This window comes from Mastacembelus armatus, chromosome 12 (genome assembly GCF_900324485.2).
Source record: "Mastacembelus armatus chromosome 12, fMasArm1.2, whole genome shotgun sequence".
In the NCBI taxonomy this organism is placed as follows: domain Eukaryota; kingdom Metazoa; phylum Chordata; class Actinopteri; order Synbranchiformes; family Mastacembelidae; genus Mastacembelus; species Mastacembelus armatus.
This window is the reverse complement of record NC_046644.1, coordinates 851,502-868,524: the sequence shown is the minus strand read 5'-3', so window position 1 is coordinate 868,524 and position 17,023 is coordinate 851,502. Positions and strand designations below refer to the sequence as shown.

Sequence of the window (17,023 nt, the reverse complement as noted above, 5' to 3'; positions counted from 1 at the left end):
CTCCAGAGATGCTCAATTGGGTTTAGGTCAGGGCTCTGGCTGGGCCAGTCAAGAACGGTCACAGGGTTGTTCCGAAGCCACTCCTTTGTTATTTTAGCTGTGTGCTTAGGGTCATTGTCCTGTTGAAAGGTGAACCTTCGGCCCAGTCTGAGGTCCTGAGCACTCTGGAAGAGGTTTTCTTCCAGGATACCTCTGTACTTGGCCGCATTCGTCTTTCCTCCAGTTGCAACCAGTCGTCCTGTCCCTGCAGCTGAAAAACACCCCCACAACATGATGCTCCACTCATACCGCTTAGAATTAACGCCAAAAAGTTCAATCTTGGTCTCATCAGACCAGAGAATCTTATTTCTCATAGTCTGGGAGTCCTTCATGTGTTTTTTGGCAAACTCTATGCGGGCTTTCATGTGTCTTGCACTGAGGAGAGGCTTCTGTCGGGCCACTCTGCCATAAAGCCCCAGTGCCACTGCAGTGATAGTTGACTTTGTGGAACTTTCTCCCATCTCCCTACTGCATCTCTGGAGCTCAGCCACAGTGATCTTTGGGTTCTTCTTTACCTCTCTCACCAAGGCTCTTCTCCCACGATTGCTCAGTTTGGCTCGACGGCCAGGTCTAGGAAGAGTTCTGGTCGTCCCAAACTTTTTCCATTTGAGGATTATGGAGGCCACTGTGCTCTTAGGAACCTTGAGTGCTGCAGACATTCTTTTGTAACCTTGGCCAGATCTGTGCCTTGCCACAATTCTGTCTCTGAGCTCCTTGGGCAGTTCCTTTGACCTCATGATTCTCATTTGCTCTGAAATGCACTGTGAGCTGTAAGGTCTTATATAGACAGGTGTGTGCCTTTCCTAATCAAGTCCAATCAGTTTAATTAAACACAGCTGGACTCCAATGAAGGAGCAGAACCATCTCAAGGAGGATCAGAAGAAATGGACAGCATGTGAGTTAAATATAAGTGTCACTGCAAAGGGTCTGAATACTTATGACCATGTGATATTTCAGTTTTTCTTTTTTAATAAATTTGCAAAAATTTCGACATTTCTGTTTTTTTCTGTCAAGATGGGGTGCTGAGTGTACATTAATGAGAAATAAAATGAACTTTTTTGATTTTGGCAAATGGCTGCAATGACACAAAGAGTGAAAAATTTAAAGGGGTCTGAATACTTTCCGTACCCACTGTACCTGTGTTTCATGTTTTCCATGAAGGTCTGGTGTGTCCTAGCTATCATGTTATGTAACCCTGTTTTATGTTTCATAGAGATCTTGAGTCTGATTTCAGAGACCCACATCACCACGTCAAGCTATGTACCCTTGTTTCATGTTTCCCTGTTTTCCCATGAAGGTCTTGTGAGTCTAATTTAAGTGACCCAGAGCCCCATGTCATGTTCCCTTATTTCATGTTTTCATAGTTTTCACGAAGCTCTGGTGTGTCCTAGCTAAGTGACCCAGATTCCCATGTCATGTAACCCTTTTATGTTTCAGAGCTTTTGAGTCTAATTTCAGAGACCCAGATCACCATGTCAAGCTATTTATCCTTCTTTCATGTTTCCCTGTTTTTCCATGAAGGTCTTGTGAGTCTAATTTAAGAGTGCGAGATCCCCACATCAAGTCACGTAACCTTGTCTTATTTTTTCATGTTTTTGTCATGAAGATCTGGCGAGTCCCAAGTAAGAGACCCAGATCACTAGGCCCCTCATTAGTACTGAGCGTGGCTTAGGCAACAATCATCATCCTCCATAACATCTCCGGTTATCCCCGGAGATGTCCCCATCTCCTGGTCAACTAACCTTCCACGTTCATCCCGCTGTCCGATTTAAGTAATCAATAAATATCTTAAAACTGAGTTTTGGTGTTGGCACTTAATTGGTCCTGATTTCCCCCAATTCATGACACCTGCTCTCTGAGAGCGAAGTGGTCTATTGGGATAATATGGTACTATGAGTTCTTTAAGGTCAGAATCAGAAATCAGAAACAGGTTTATGGCCAAATAAGTGAGGGGTTCACATTGTAAGGAATTTGTTTTGGTGAGATGGTGCATACATAGAGCATAGACATGACAAGTTACATATAATAAGTGTCCTAAATAATCAGCATAGATAAAATAAAATAAGAAATAAATGAAATAAAAAATACTGTATGTATACTTTTCTTATTTACAAGGTGAATTTACAGAAAGAGCAAGACAATAGTATGTGACGTAGTGCATTGAGATAAACTGTGCAAAAGTCATTAGGTGGAATACAGGAACAAGGTATGGTAACTGTGCTAAAGTGACAGAGCAGAGCAGTGTTGTTTGGAGTTAATGAGTCTGATGGCAGATGGGAAGAAGCTGTTTTGATGGCGTGAGGTTCTAGTCCGAGTGGACCGTAACCTCCTGCCTGAGGGAAGTGGCACAAAGAGTCCATGTCCAGGGTGTGAGGGATCAGCTGTGATTCTGCCTGCACGCCGCAGAGTTCTGGAGAGGTACAGGTCATCAATAGATGGGAGGTTGCAGCCGATCACCTTCTCAGCAACGCACTGCAGTCTGTGCTTGTCCCTGGCAGTGGCCCCAGCGTACCACACGGTGATGGAGGAGGTGAGAATGGATTCGATGATGGCCGTGTAGAACTGAACCTTCATCCTGGCTGGCAGCCTGAGTGTTCTCAGCTGCTGCAGGAAGAACATCCTCTGCTGGGCCTTCTTGATGAGGGAGCTGATGGTCGGCTCCCACTTGAGATCCTGGGTGATGGTGGTGCCCAGGAAGCAGAAGGAGTCCATAGTGGATACTGGGGTGTCTGTCAGGGTGAGGGGTGTCAGTGGAACTGAGACTTTCCGAAAGTCAATGATCATCTCCACTGTCTTCTGGGCGTTCAGCTCCAGATTGTTGTTGCTGCACCAGGATTCCAGACGGTCCACCTCTCTCCAGTAGGCAGACTTGTCTCCGTCCGAGATGAGTCCGATGAGGGTGGTGTCATCCGCAGACTTAACCTGCTTGACAGACTGGTGGTCAGAGGTGTGTCTGACACATTCTTTCCTAGCCTCACGTGCTGCCTCCTATCTGTTAGGAAGTCAGTGATCCACAGACAGATGGAGTCAGGCACGTTCAGCAAGGACAGTTTGTCCTGAATGAGAGCAGGGCGGATTGTATTGAAGGCAGAGCTGAAGTCCACAAACAGGATCCTGGCGTAGGTTCCTGGGGAGTCCAGATGCTGCAGGATGTAGTGTAGGGCCAAGTTGATTGTGTTGTCTACAGATCTGTGAGCTCTGTAGGCAAACTGCAGGTGGTCTAGGAGGGGGCCCGTGATGGTCTTGAGTAGGGGAAGAACCAGTCGTTCAAATGATTTCATGACTTGAGACGTCAACGCCACAGGTCTGTAATCATTGAGACCAGTGATCCTCTGCTTTTTTGGGACTGCGACTATGGTGGAGAATTTGAAGCAGGCTGGCACGTGACATGACTCCAGGGAGGTGTTGAAAATGTCTGTGAACACAGGAGTCAGCTCATCAGCACAGTGTCTTAGGGTGGAGGAGGAGACACCGTCTGGGCCGGGAGCCTTGCGGGGGTTTAGTTTTCCTGAATATCCTGTTTACATCCTCCTCCTTCAAGGTATGAAGGAGCTTGATCATGAAGGGATTTGTATGTGAGAAGGTTTTTAAATTCTATTCTGGATTTTACAGGGACATCCAGATGAGTAATGAGTTACAGTAATTTATGTCCTTTAGACAAGCCTGATGTCTGGCTAACTGGTTTTTGTTAATAGGTTTTATAGATAAATCTGAGTGTCATCTGCATAGCACTGGTAATTAATAGAGTGCTTCTTAAGAGTTCCTTGTGGAACTCCATAACTAACTTTTGTGCGCGTGGAAGGTTCATCATGGACATGAACGACCTGGAATCTATCCGATAAATAGGATTGGAACCATTTTAATACTATTCCTGATACCAATCACATGCTCCAGTCTCTGTAATAAGATGCTGTGGTCCATGGTGTCAAATGCAGCACTAACGTCTAGGAGGACAAGTATAGAAATGAGTCCATTATCTGAGGCTAAGAGAAGATCATTGGTGACTTGTAACAGTTTCTGTACTATGATGTGCTCTAAATCCTGATTGAAAATCTTCAAATAGTTCATTCCTGTGTAAGTGGCCTGATAGCTGCTCAGCAACAGCTTTATAAATGGTAGGTTGGATATTGGTCTATAATTAGCCAAGACTCCTGGATCAAGACTAGGCTTTTTGAGTAAGGGTTTGATTACTGCAGTATTAAAAGATGGTACGTAGCCTGATAATAGAGATTTTACCAAGTCTAATAAAGATGAGTTAATTAATGGCAGGTTGTCCTTGAGCAGTCTAGTCGGGATGGGGTCTAAGACACGTTGATTTAGATGTAGTTAGATGTAGTTATTGGAAAGTATTAGAAAACACTTTGCATTCATCAGCCCAGAACCTGTATAAGTGACACAGTTCCAACATTACAGTTCTGGAGTGGTCATTCAGCCATTTCAGAGGGATCTCAATCCAAGAATTTACTGGATCAGGAGGCTTTTTGCCAAGCCAAGTGGCATGGGCAGCTTTACCACCTGAGAAAATAAAGGACCTCATCCACAATTATTGCTAATTAGACTAGAAGCTGTCATTGATGCTAAAGGGGCAATACATGGTATTGAGAACTAACAAACTTCTGAACAGGGCTATCTAGATTTCAATTCAATTTTATTTGTATAGCGCCAAATCACAATACAAATCATCTCAAGGCACTTTACAAAAACTAAAAACCCAACAAATCCCTTATGAGCAAGCACTTGGCGACAGTGGAGAGGAAAAACTCCCTTTAACGGAAGAAAAAACCTCCAGCAGAACTGGGCTCAGTTTGGGTGGCCATCTGCCTCAACCGGTTGGGGTGAGTGGATAGAGGAGAGAGAAAACAACAGCAACAACAAACAACAAATAGACACTGCAGGTTGGTGGGGCCAGTAACTGCACATCAGCGATATCAGCTCCAGGACCGGGGACACCTGCAGAAGGTACAGAGAGAGAGAGAGGAAGAGAGGGAGAGAGCACAAACTAGGGGAGAGAGAGAGAGAGAGCACAAGGTTAGTGACATTCATTACATTTCAGTTATCAATATGATTAAAAAAGGCACAGATAAATGCCATGATAAATGAATTCATCTGACCTCTATCTTTAAATAGAAGAAAAACTTTCTGTATGATCAGTCATGTTTTCACAAATTTCACAAATTTTGTCAGGGGTATGTAAACTTCTGAGCAGCAGTGTAGTTCTCATCCTACGTCGTGTCTACAAGTAAGACTCATTTTAAATCTGATTGGTTGTTCTTTTGTGTTTTGGGTGGCTAAAATCAAGACCTGTGAAAATCAGTTTGAGGAAATCTTTTTAGCAATTTTTATCAAAATGAAGCCAAATTCTACTAAAATTAAGTATGCTCTTTTGTTTTAACAGGACTCAGTGTTCAAATGAGGATCATTAAAGAGCTATTTCCACAACCAGCTTCTTTACAGTGAACTGAGCAGAAAACGCCAGTGTGTATTTAATCGTGTCATAGGAGCTGTCTCTCCAGTTATTTGGTGATGAGCTGAGAACTGGGAGGCTGCAGAGGTGCTGTAATCTGAGGATTAGTTGCAGCCACTGAGGGATTACAAATGATTACAGCTCTGATTATCTGCACTGTTGCAACCTGGATTCTATTTTAAATACAGTGGGTCAATGAAAATATACTTAGTTGAATAAACAAAAACTAAGTTATGTATTGTAACTGTGCCATGGCCCTGATATTGCCATTTTATTTAGATGACTGTAAATATTAAAGGTGCAGTGTGTAAAATGTAAAAGATTTAGTGGCATGTAGTGGTGAGATTGCACAAAGCCAGTGTTTGTCCATTCTGGGCTACTGTAGAAACATGTTGGTGCAACATGGCTCCCTCTGTGAAAGGAGACCTGCTCCCTGTGTAGATTTATAAGGCTCAATCTAAGATTAAAAAATCTGCTGTATTTTAGTAACAGTTGTAATAAAAGACATTTAGACTGCAGTTAAAGTGTATGGCATTGTGTTTTCCTGTGTCAGGGAGCGTTCAGTGAATGTGTCAGAGCCTGAGTCTTTGGAGCTGACAGTTTCCAACCTGAAACCAGAGGAGAGCTACAGCTTCAGAGTTATGGCTTACAACGATGTGGGGCCAGGAGAGAGCTCTGCGACCCTGAGGATCACCACCAAACCTGACCGTGAGACACTAGCACACACACCCACAAATAACTTTTTTATATATATTTTTAGTACCAACAGCAATGGTCTGTCAGTCCAAAGAGATGAAATAATACTAATCCTTAAAGCCCTTTCTTTCAAACCAAAAAATACTGTTAGCGAAGTAGAGCCTATAAACATAGTTCTTCACCCTGTTTGTCAGTCAACTCACACTATTTTTATCAGGCTTTTGGAAGTGCTCTGAATGATTTTCTCATTCTGTTTCCACACTTTGAGCAATCATCATGACATTTTGTGACTGCAGTAATTGTTGGGTCCTGACAAATGACTTGATGCCTGTTGTGTTTCCGTACTGAAGACACTGAGACACACAAGTTTTTCAGAATGTCCCAAAGGTTTACCTGTGTAAACTAAATACATGACTATCTCTAAAAGACAAAGTAAACATTAAACAGATGGTGAGGCCAGAAACATCACAAAGACTACAGGGAGTACAGCAAAGCAGGCTGAAATAGATTTATACATTTGAAAAACAAATGTCACGCTGAGGATTTCCTCTTGTTAGATCCAGTGTTCCTTCAGTCTGACTCTATTTCTATGTTATAGAAATACAACTTTTAAGTCAGTGGAGGTTCATATTGTAATGCAAGGATAATGCATTCAATAATAGCATCTCATCAAGATGTATTAGGCAGTGTTAACAAACACAGTAGTATTTGTAGAAGCAGTAGTTGTAGTATCAGGGTTTGTAAGTGTGTGTCTGTGTGTGTGTGAACAGCATGTTCTGCTCTGCCTTTACAGTCCAGGTTCCCACCAGGGTGGAGTCTCTCCGAGCTGAGGCTCTGTCTCCCACCTCCATCCAGGTGAGCTGGGAGCCTTCTAGCCAACCAAACGGCCCCATCCTGGGCTACAGATTGCTGTGGACTGAGAGCCCATCTGGCAAGGAGCAGGTCAGCACCATCACAGATGTAGCACCACCTGTTCATAAAATAAAATAAATTATTTGCTCTGACTTTCTGAGCTGTAATCACACCTACATGTTTGTGTGTAGAGTGTGGAGGTGGATGGACTAAACTACAAGATGGAAGGACTCAATAAGTTCACAGAGTACACAGTTCGGGTTTTGGCAGTCAACCGCTACGGACCAGGAACCGCCTCAGACATCATGAGTGTCATCACTCAATCAGACGGTGAGCTTTGCTTCTGCTCCTTCTCGTTCCAGCATTTCTCATCTTGAGCCAGCTTGGTTGGATTTGCTGCTGCAAGTCTGAGGCTATGGTTCTCAGACGAAAAAGGGTGGATTTTCCCTTTCTGGGTTGGTGGAGAGTCATTGCCTCAAGTGGAGTTTAGGTATCTTGGGGTCTTGTTCACAAGTGAGGGTAAAATGGAGCGGAAGATAGACAGATGGATCAGTGCAGCATCTGCAGTGATGTGGTCGTGCTGGTCTGTCATGGAAAAGAAGCAGCTAAGGCTTAAGGCAAAGCTCTCAATTTACCAGTTGATCTACATTCCTACCCTCACCTATGATCATGAGCTTTTGGGTCATGACTGAAAGGCTGAAATGAGTTTCCTCCACAGGGTGGCTGGGTACTCTCTTAGAGATAGGGTGAGGAGCTCAGCCATCCGGGAGGAGCTTAGAGTAGAGCGACTGTGGGTGGGGGTCTGCTTACATTGTGTGAATTCCTACACACATACATACATCAAATTACTACAACAGGTTACTACTTGGGATATTTCTAATTGCTGTAGAGTGATGTGGGATATGGTCAGAAGCTGTGAAAAAATGTGAAGATTGAATTTTCAATGTTTTCATTGCAAAAATACTTTCTTAAATTAGAAGGTTAACAGCTGTTCAACCATCATGTTATGGTATAAGCCATACATATCACAGCATATGCCATACTGGACCTGAGACCTAAATTTCAAGGTAAAGGTCGAGGCAGTCTGTGTTCAATTATCTCAGCATACTATCTGCACACCTGCTATCTACAAAAATTGAAAATTGAAGATAACAGTTTACCAAAATCACATGTCCTCCAGACCACCAAGAACAGGATCACAGTGGTAGAAACAGACCTGATTACGTTGAAAGTAATGGGAACATGTCCGTGGATAACCTCTGAGGAGGAGTTTCTACTGAATATCCTTTGGTTATTTAAATGAGAACATTCTGACTGATTATATTTCTTCTGCTTCAAATTAAACTGATGTATAACATTTTAAATAATGTTTTCATAAAATCTATTACAATTAATAGCACAAAGGCAAATAATGAGCAGGTTGTTGATATTTCAAAACATGGCATCTGGAAGATAGATGTGGGCTGAGACCTTCTTTGAGAGTGGCAGTCTGACTGGTCTGAGCTGATCCAGGTCTGAAGCTGAGACTAGAGAACTGTTGGTCCATGTGTGTGTGTGTGTGTGTGTGTGTGTGTGTGTGTGTGTGTGTGTGTGAGAGAGAAAGCAGAGTGCAAGAGAGACGTCATTAGTTTGGAGTTGAGCCCCTTTTTCTGTAACATGTATTCTCATGGACATCATTATGATTCTTGCTCTCTCTTACTGTCAGTAGTTTCATTAGGGGACTTGTGGGTCTTTAATTAAGCCGGGAGATGAGGACAGAGCTGTATCGTTTTAGCCTCTCATCCACACTCAGTAATGGAGTTCACATACACACACACACAGACAAAGAAATGGCTTCAGCATATAAGATTATGGTCATGTGTAGGGCAGAACAGAGTGAGGAACAGAGAAATTCATTAATCGTAAAAACATCCGGAGAACAAAACTTGAACAGTAACCAATGTATATATTGGGAAGTATATGAAAATGAATCAGCCCTGGTCAACAATAAGTAACAAAGTGCGTGGGAATAAAGTGAAATAAGAAACAAAGGAAGAAGACAACTGAGTACAGAGTGTGAGTGTGATAAACTGAAACTTAATCCCAGCCACAGTCCTTCGTTATACTTACAAGCCGGACATTCAGGTTTTTATAATATAAATATAAACACAGCACACAGAATTTGACTGTTGTCGTGCTACTGAGTAAACATTATCTGTGCACGTCAGTATATATACACTGTAGGTCAGCAGGGCCCTACTCCATTTACAAGAGGCAATGAAAGTTGACATCCAGTGGCAATTAGCATTTACTGCACTGTACATAGTGATCTGTGGTGGTGTGGACAGCTTTAATGTAAGTCACAAACACATTTTCCTAACCCTGTAGTTTTTATGCTTGAACATAACTAGTTGTTGTGCTTAAACAAAAGGCTGTACATAGAGCAGGAACACTTCGTCTTCATTACTGTAATGACAACAATAGAGATGTATGAGATGATAATGACCTCCTGAATCTACCAGTTGGTGAGTAAGGACCTACTGAGCCATAACCGTGATCTGGCAAGAAGCAAAATCAGGCTGGGATTTAATTGACAAAGATCACAAATTAGCACATGGCAGCGCAGAAGGATACTGAGGGTACAGGGAGCACAAAGTGCAGGGAGCACCTCAGGCACTGGCAAAGAACAAAGGAAAACCATAAGAATATACTGCATACATAGGAAGCTGAACCAGTTAACTATGGACAAGTGTGCCTGTGTGTGTGAAAAAGAAATTTAGGCCTGAACAATGAGTGACAAAGTAAGTAAGTGACAAATGTGCTGAGCAGAGACACAAATGTGCCGAGCAGAGAGACAGGGAGAATCTGGATAGGATTTGACATAGTCTGAAACAGTGCCAGTCTAAAACAATGTGCCAGTGTCTGGAAAACCTGGTGCAGAGGCAGGAAGATGCACAGTGAATCTCCATCCACTTGTTTTTTTATTGTTGGCATCATGTCTTTTACAGGATTTTCTGCTCTTTCATGCTTGAATTTTCTTCTTTCAAAGATGTCATCTTGTTGTACAGTGTTTCATTAAGAAACGACTGGAGATTTTGGGCCACCAACTCCTGGTATTTATAGAAAAATATTGGATCAAAACATACCAACATTCACTTTTTTATGGGTATTTAGTTAAAGGTTGAGCTAAATTTTGTTGCAACAAGCACTGTATTTACATTAATACGGTTAGTTGAAAATCTAATCTTGCCCATAAATAGTTAAATAGAAAACATGAGGAATATGAAAAAAAATAAAGACAATCAAGGAGTGATAAAAGCTTCCTGTCCTGAAGTTGATGCTATGATGGCAGGCAGCACAACACTGTGGTTTACATTTGGACAACAGACAGGGCCTTTAATTTCTCCTCTGATTGCAACACTGCTGACTGGTGTACAGATGGGAGTATGTTGTTAATAAAGTTCCATACATAGACAGTGAGAGAGAATAGAGGCATCTGTCCAGCTGCAATCACACCATAAAAATGATCAGAAACACACAGATGCATAGTTGTTGTATTGTGACTCTCCCGGCTGCATCTCAATGATAACAATGACTTGTGGCTAATTGAATCCTCTATAAAACTGACACACACACACCACACACACACACAATGAGCAGCTGAATCAATAGATAAGCTGCTGACAGTTAATCAGGCATCTACTTGGACAGACGCAGTGTTCATTCAAAACACGTTGATTCTCATTTTGAACATGGCAGTTTGTCTCTGATTCACTGGACAATCACTCATCTGCTGCTGCTTCCTCTTCACTTTCACTTCCATCCTCTACCTTCACTGGTTTAATAATCTGTTTTCCATTTGTATATTCTTTATTGTCATGATTTTTTCTCCATCTTTTTTATGCTTATTACTTGTGCGCTTCATGAATTCTCTGCATGTTCAGTCATCTTAGTTTACTTCATCTTTTTGTCTGTCTTGTACATGCTTTTCAGCTTTGTTTTTTTTTGTATTTCTTTGTGTTCCCTTTTACCGTCACCCATGAACAAGATCCTTAAACTCCTTAGCTTGAGTCACCCAGCTGACCCTCAGCCCAGCTCATCCAAACTTGACAGTAAACCCACCCCAGTACATTCTGAAGGTCTCAATGAAACCAACAGAACAGCACAAAGTAGAAAATCAGTTCTTTACAGTTCCAAAAAACACAACTTGTGCAACCTCCTTATTCCCCAGTGTGAGTGGCACTCAGCTGTAGGCTCATAAGTATCCCCACACCAGTCTGGTGTTTCTCACCTTGGTTAAGTCCAGGAAAAAATACACTCCAGCTCCTCTTTGGGAGTTCCCAATTTGGTCGTGTGCGTGGAAGCATGCCCAACTATATGTAGTTAGTTAGGGTCAGGGGTTGGCATGCTGCATGTGTGTGTGTGTGTGTGTGTGTGTGTGTGTGTGCGCGTGTGTGCATGCATATGTATGTACTGTATGTAGTATTTCACAGGAGCATTTCAGAATTAAAAAAGAAAAATGTAGACAAAGGTCACAATAATTCAATTCATTTTCATTTTCTTTAAAAGTTTGGGTGACATTTGACAGAAAGCTATTGTAAAAGCAATAAAGCTAATTAGATTTATCTTGGGTGTCCTTAAGTGTTTGTTGGAAACTGCTGTTGTTTTAAAATGGATTATTTTTTTCCCATTTTTCTTAAAAATAAAATTAAATACATTGAAAAAAATTGATTCTGATTGATACTTATGAATAAATGTGTGTGTATATATATATATATATATATATATAAACCCTTCTCACCCCTATGGGTGGTGTGTGTGTGTCTTCCTCAATCTCGGGTCCTCTACCAGAGGCCTGGGAGTTTGAGGGTTCTTCGCAGTATCTTAGCTGTTCCTAGCACTGCGCTCTTCTGGACTGAGATCTCTGATGTTGTTCCTGGGATCTGTTGGAGCCACTCTCCCAGTTATATATATATGGTGAGCGTCAGAGCCACCATCCAAGATGAAACAGCCCAGATCCATGAGTACATCAGGAAGATGGCCCCAAGCGATGGAATACCGGTGGCTGGAAAAAGCTGGACTGAAAGACAGCACAGAGGCACTAATCGTAGCAGCACAAGAACAGGCCCTGAGCACAAGATCGATAGAGGCCGGGGTCTACCACACCAGGCAGGACCCCAGGTGCAGGCTGTGCAAAGATGCCCCTGAGACAATCCAAGACATAACAACAGGTTGTAAGATGCTAGCAGGCAGAGCGTACATGGAACATAGCCAAGTGGCCGGCATAGTGTACAGGAACATCTGTGCCAAGTATGGGCTGGAGGTTCCGAGGTCAAAATGGGACACACCTCCAAAGGTGAGGGAGAATGACCGAGCTAAGATCCTGTGGGACTTCTAGATACAGACCGACAAACAGGTCATGGCTAACCAACCGGACATAGTAGTGGTGGACAAACAGCAGAAGAAAGCCGTAGTGGTAGATGTAGCAATCCCAAGTGACAGCAACATCAGAAAGAAGGAACATGAGAAGCTGGAGAAATACCAAGGGCTTAAAGAAGAGCTAGAAAAGATGTGGAAGGTGAAGGCAACAGTGGTCCCCGTGGTAATCGGCACCCTCGGAGCTGTGACCCCCAAACTGGGAGAGTGGCTCCAACAGATCCCAGGAACAATATCAGAGATCTCAGTCCAGAAGAGCGCAGTGCTAGGAACAGCTAAGATACTGCGAAGAACCCTCAAACTCCCATACATATATATATGTATATTTACACTGTTTTTTCTTTTTTTGGTCTCTTTGGCAGTGCCCAGCGCACCTCCTCAGAACATCACCTTAGAGGTTGTCCTGTCACGGGTGAGTTTAACTGTGTATACTTTTTCTCTCTCCTTTCTCTGTCCATTTCTAACACTGTAACGGCAGACATCGGCTGTGTTCAATTTGTGGTGATAATAGTTTTGTCATATTTTAAGATTTTTAAAAATCTTTGTGGTCACCCTGAGATGACCTTAGTTTCTCATTCAGAACAATTTGTACAAAGATGCCTATATAAACCACTTCACATTCATAAGTTTCTAGCTTCCTGCACCCTGAAAGTGACTGATGACTGATAACTCTGACACACATTTAAACTGTGACACTGCCATCAGCCTGCTGTTGCTCTCTAGTGATCTGCCTCATTTTAATGATTGATGTCATCCACAAGCGTGCATGTACATAAACGCACATATATTTTTCATAGTCATAAACTCCAGTTTACTCAAAAACATTTTCAGAGAACTGGACCATACATGGGACCCTGGCCAAAACTTTATCTTTTGCTCTCTGGATGTCATATTCTCAGAAGCACAGTAAGAAAGAACAAGAAACAACATGGCTCCCAAAACAACCAAACACACCTCTGCCAGCTTGACAGACAGTCTAGGTGGTGCCCAACTAGTCCAGGGCAGAGTTGGGATCATCTCCATTGTTAGCCTAACAGCCAGTCACATCATTTAAACTGATCCCATCCTCTTTAACTGTTTAAAATCAGCAGACAGTTTAATACAAGTGCACAAGTCCAAGCTATACTCTAGGATTCACACATAGTACATACTAGTACCTAGAGTACCCCAAAGATATCTGGCCGTGTAATATCTACATGTGAATATACTAGACATTAAATGTTAATATACAGCAAATCACTGCATGAGATGAAAGAAACAAGTTTTTCAGTTTTGTCACTGAGTTGACCTGGTGACCAACACAGGCAGTAGGTGCAGCCTTAACTGTGACATATAAGATAAGTAGGGTTCTACACTTTAAACCCTTAGAACCCAAACACAAAATCAGTGCTCCTTCTCTGAGGCATTACTCAGGCAAATCTGAACACGAACACGGTACACCTATTGTTAGATTTCTGTTTAGAAATCACAGAAAAACTGTGACCTTTATAACTCCAGAACTTGCTTGAGTCATCACATTTTTAACTTTCCCTTCATTATCAAAGTTATCCAGTCAAAGCGATAGTCTGAACATTTGTGGTTACGCTGCAAGCAGCAACTGCTAATATTTAATTAGCAGTTAATGGTCCATTTGCTAAAATTATGGGCTTTAAGAGACAGTAGTTGTCTCTATACTTTGTTGAGTGACTACAGTGTCAAAATTTGAAAAGAAAATTGTGAATCTAGCTACGTCAGCTCAGCAACATTCAGAATTGGTGATCTTGAAACAAACTTAGAGAGGCACAGGCCTGTAAAAACATTATTCCTCAACTGCTGTCTTCATTTGTTTTTGTTTTTCAATGGAAAAGTTGGCTAAAGTACCTGTCAGCTATACTGTGGACACATGGGTGTCCAGATCCGTCAGCTGATCAATGCTGAGTGGTGAGTTGGATCAGATGGTGGGGAGGACTGCTGGACAGATAGTAAACCGAAAGGTGTAGTGAGTTTGAGCTGGAAATGCCCTTATCTTTGAGGTGAACTCCCCCTTCCAAAAGAATGTCTCATGCATCCCAGGTGAGACTGGGATGTGGAATCTGAGTGGGATTTTGTTTGGTCTCAAGGACTTTCTGGCAGGCCAACTAAATAAATCTGAAATGTTCTAAAACTCTTTAGCCTTGCAAGGCTATGTGAGTGGTCAGACTGGGGTTTGCCCATCTAGTTTACAAGTGTCTTGTGGACTTTAAGAAGGGTTATGTCTTGGTTCCTCAGTCTTATAGGAGCAGGACACCCTCAGGTAAACCCAGAATATGCTGTAGGCATATCTCACCTAGCAGGGGAACATCTCAACACCTCCCAGGAAGAGCTAGATAATATGGCTGGGGAAAGAGTTGTCTGAACTGCACTGCTGAAAATCAGAAAAGCAGCTGAAATTGAATGGTTGGTTGGATAGATGTGTAAATTGTCAATCATGGCTCATTGAAAACACATCCTGATCTTGGGAATTTGTGCTATACAAATGAAATTGAATTACATAATGGTAGAACAGTGGTGGGAATTTCAGATGAAATGACTGTCTTATAAAAAGACGTGCAACCTGTTTCATTACACACTTGAGTCATAAGAATTTTTCATCCTGTTCATTAAGCAACTGCAGAGAAGATGATGAATGTTTGAAGAGATGTGAACGGCTCATAATTTACGTCCATAAAGAGGCGCTCAGACTGTCTCTGGAGGTCTGACCTCATTTAGTTTCTGTCCATTTATTTTCCTGCCTGGTATTGATATTTCTCTGCTGATCAGCTCTCAGGTCAGGGCTGATCAATCGGTGGTGTCAAAGCCGCTTGACAGTTTAAGGTCTTCTGAGAGCTGATACACACACATATGTGTGGGTGTGTGTGTATATATATATATATATATATATATATATATATATATATATACACAGTGGGTACGGAAAGTATTCAGACCCCTTTAAATTTTTCACTCTTTGTGTCATTACAGCCATTTGCCAAAATCAAAAAAGTTCATTTTATTTCTCATTAATGTACACTCAGCACCCCATCTTGACAGAAAAAAAATGAAATGTCGAAATTTTTGCAAATTTATTAAAAAAGAAAAACTGAAATATCACATGGTCATAAGTATTCAGACCCTGTGCTCAGTATTGAGTAGACGCACCCTTTTGAGCTAGTACAGCCATGAGTCTTCTTGGGAATGATGCAACAAGTTTTTCACACCTGGATTTGGGGATCCTCTGCCATTCTTCCTTGCAGATCCTCTCCAGTTCTGTCAGGTTGGATGGTGAACATTGGTGGACAGCCATTTTCAGGTCTCTCCAGAGATGCTCAATTGGGTTTAGGTCAGGGCTCTGGCTGGGCCAGTCAAGAACGGTCACAGAGTTGTTTCGAAGCTGCTCCTTTGTTATTTTAGCTGTGTGCTTAGGGTCATTGTCCTGTTGAAAGGTGAACCTTCGGCCCAGTCTGAGGTCCTGAGCACTCTGGAAGAGGTTTTCTTCCAGGATATCTCTGTACTTGGCCGCATTCATCTTTCCTTCAATTGCAACCAGTCGTCCTGTCCCTGCAGCTGAAAAACACCCCCACAACATGATGCTCCCACCACCATGTTTCACTGTAGGGATTGTATTGGGCAGGTGATGAGCAGTGCCTGGTTTTCTCCACACATACCGCTTAGAATTAACACCAAAAAGTTCAATCTTGGTCTCATCAGACCAGAGAATCTTATTTCTCATAGTCTGGGAGTCTTTCATGTGTTTTTTGGCAAACTCTATGCGGGCTTTCATGTGTCTTGCACTGAGGAGAGGTCTCCGTCGGGCCACTCTGCCATAATGCCCTGACTGGTGGAGGGCTGCAGTGATAGTTGACTCTGTGGAACGTTCTCCCATCTCCCTACTGCATCTCTGGAGCTCAGCCACAGTGATCTTTGGGTTCTTCTTTACCTCTCTCACCAAGGCTCTTCTCCCACGATTGCTCAGTTTGGCTGGACGGCCAGGTCCAGAAAGAGTTCTGGTCGTCCCAAACTTTTTCCATTTGAGGATTATGGAGGCCACTGTGCTCTTAGGAACCTTGAGTGCTGCAGAAATTCTTTTGTAACCTTGGCCAGATCTGTGCCTTGCCACAATTCTGTCTCTGAGCTGCTTGGGCAGTTCCTTCGACCTCATGATTCTCATTTGCTCTGACATGCACTGTGAGCTGTAAGGTCTTATATAGACAGGTGTGTGCCTTTCCTAATCGAGTCCAATCAGTTTAATTAAACACAGCTGGACTCCAATGAAGGAGCAGAACCATCTCAAGGAGGATCAGAAGAAATGGACAGCATGTGAGTTAAATATGAGTGTCACTGCAAAGGGTCTGAATACTTATGACCATGTGATATTTCAGTTTTAATTTTTTAATAAATTTGCAAAAATTTCGACATTTCTGTTTTTTTCTGTCAAGATGGGGTGCTGAGTGTACATTAATGAGAAATTCAAGACAACCATTGCCTTGCTAAAGAGGGTAATGGTGATGGACTGGCCAAGCATGTCTCCAGACCTAAACCCTATTGAGCATCTGTGGGGCA

The 17,023-nt window shown here is 42.4% G+C and overlaps 1 protein-coding gene across 1 annotated transcript in view; it reads left to right on the top strand.

Moving 5' to 3' along the window:
* Positions 1 to 17,023, top strand: part of dcc (DCC netrin 1 receptor) — a 252,047-nt gene that overhangs the window by 114,871 nt on the left and 120,153 nt on the right. The window contains exons 9-12 of the mRNA XM_026297730.1: positions 6,057 to 6,211; positions 6,993 to 7,141; positions 7,243 to 7,381; positions 12,829 to 12,878. Coding sequence (XP_026153515.1) covers positions 6,057 to 6,211; positions 6,993 to 7,141; positions 7,243 to 7,381; positions 12,829 to 12,878 — 493 coding nt within the window. The remainder of the gene's footprint in view (positions 1 to 6,056; positions 6,212 to 6,992; positions 7,142 to 7,242; positions 7,382 to 12,828; positions 12,879 to 17,023) is intronic.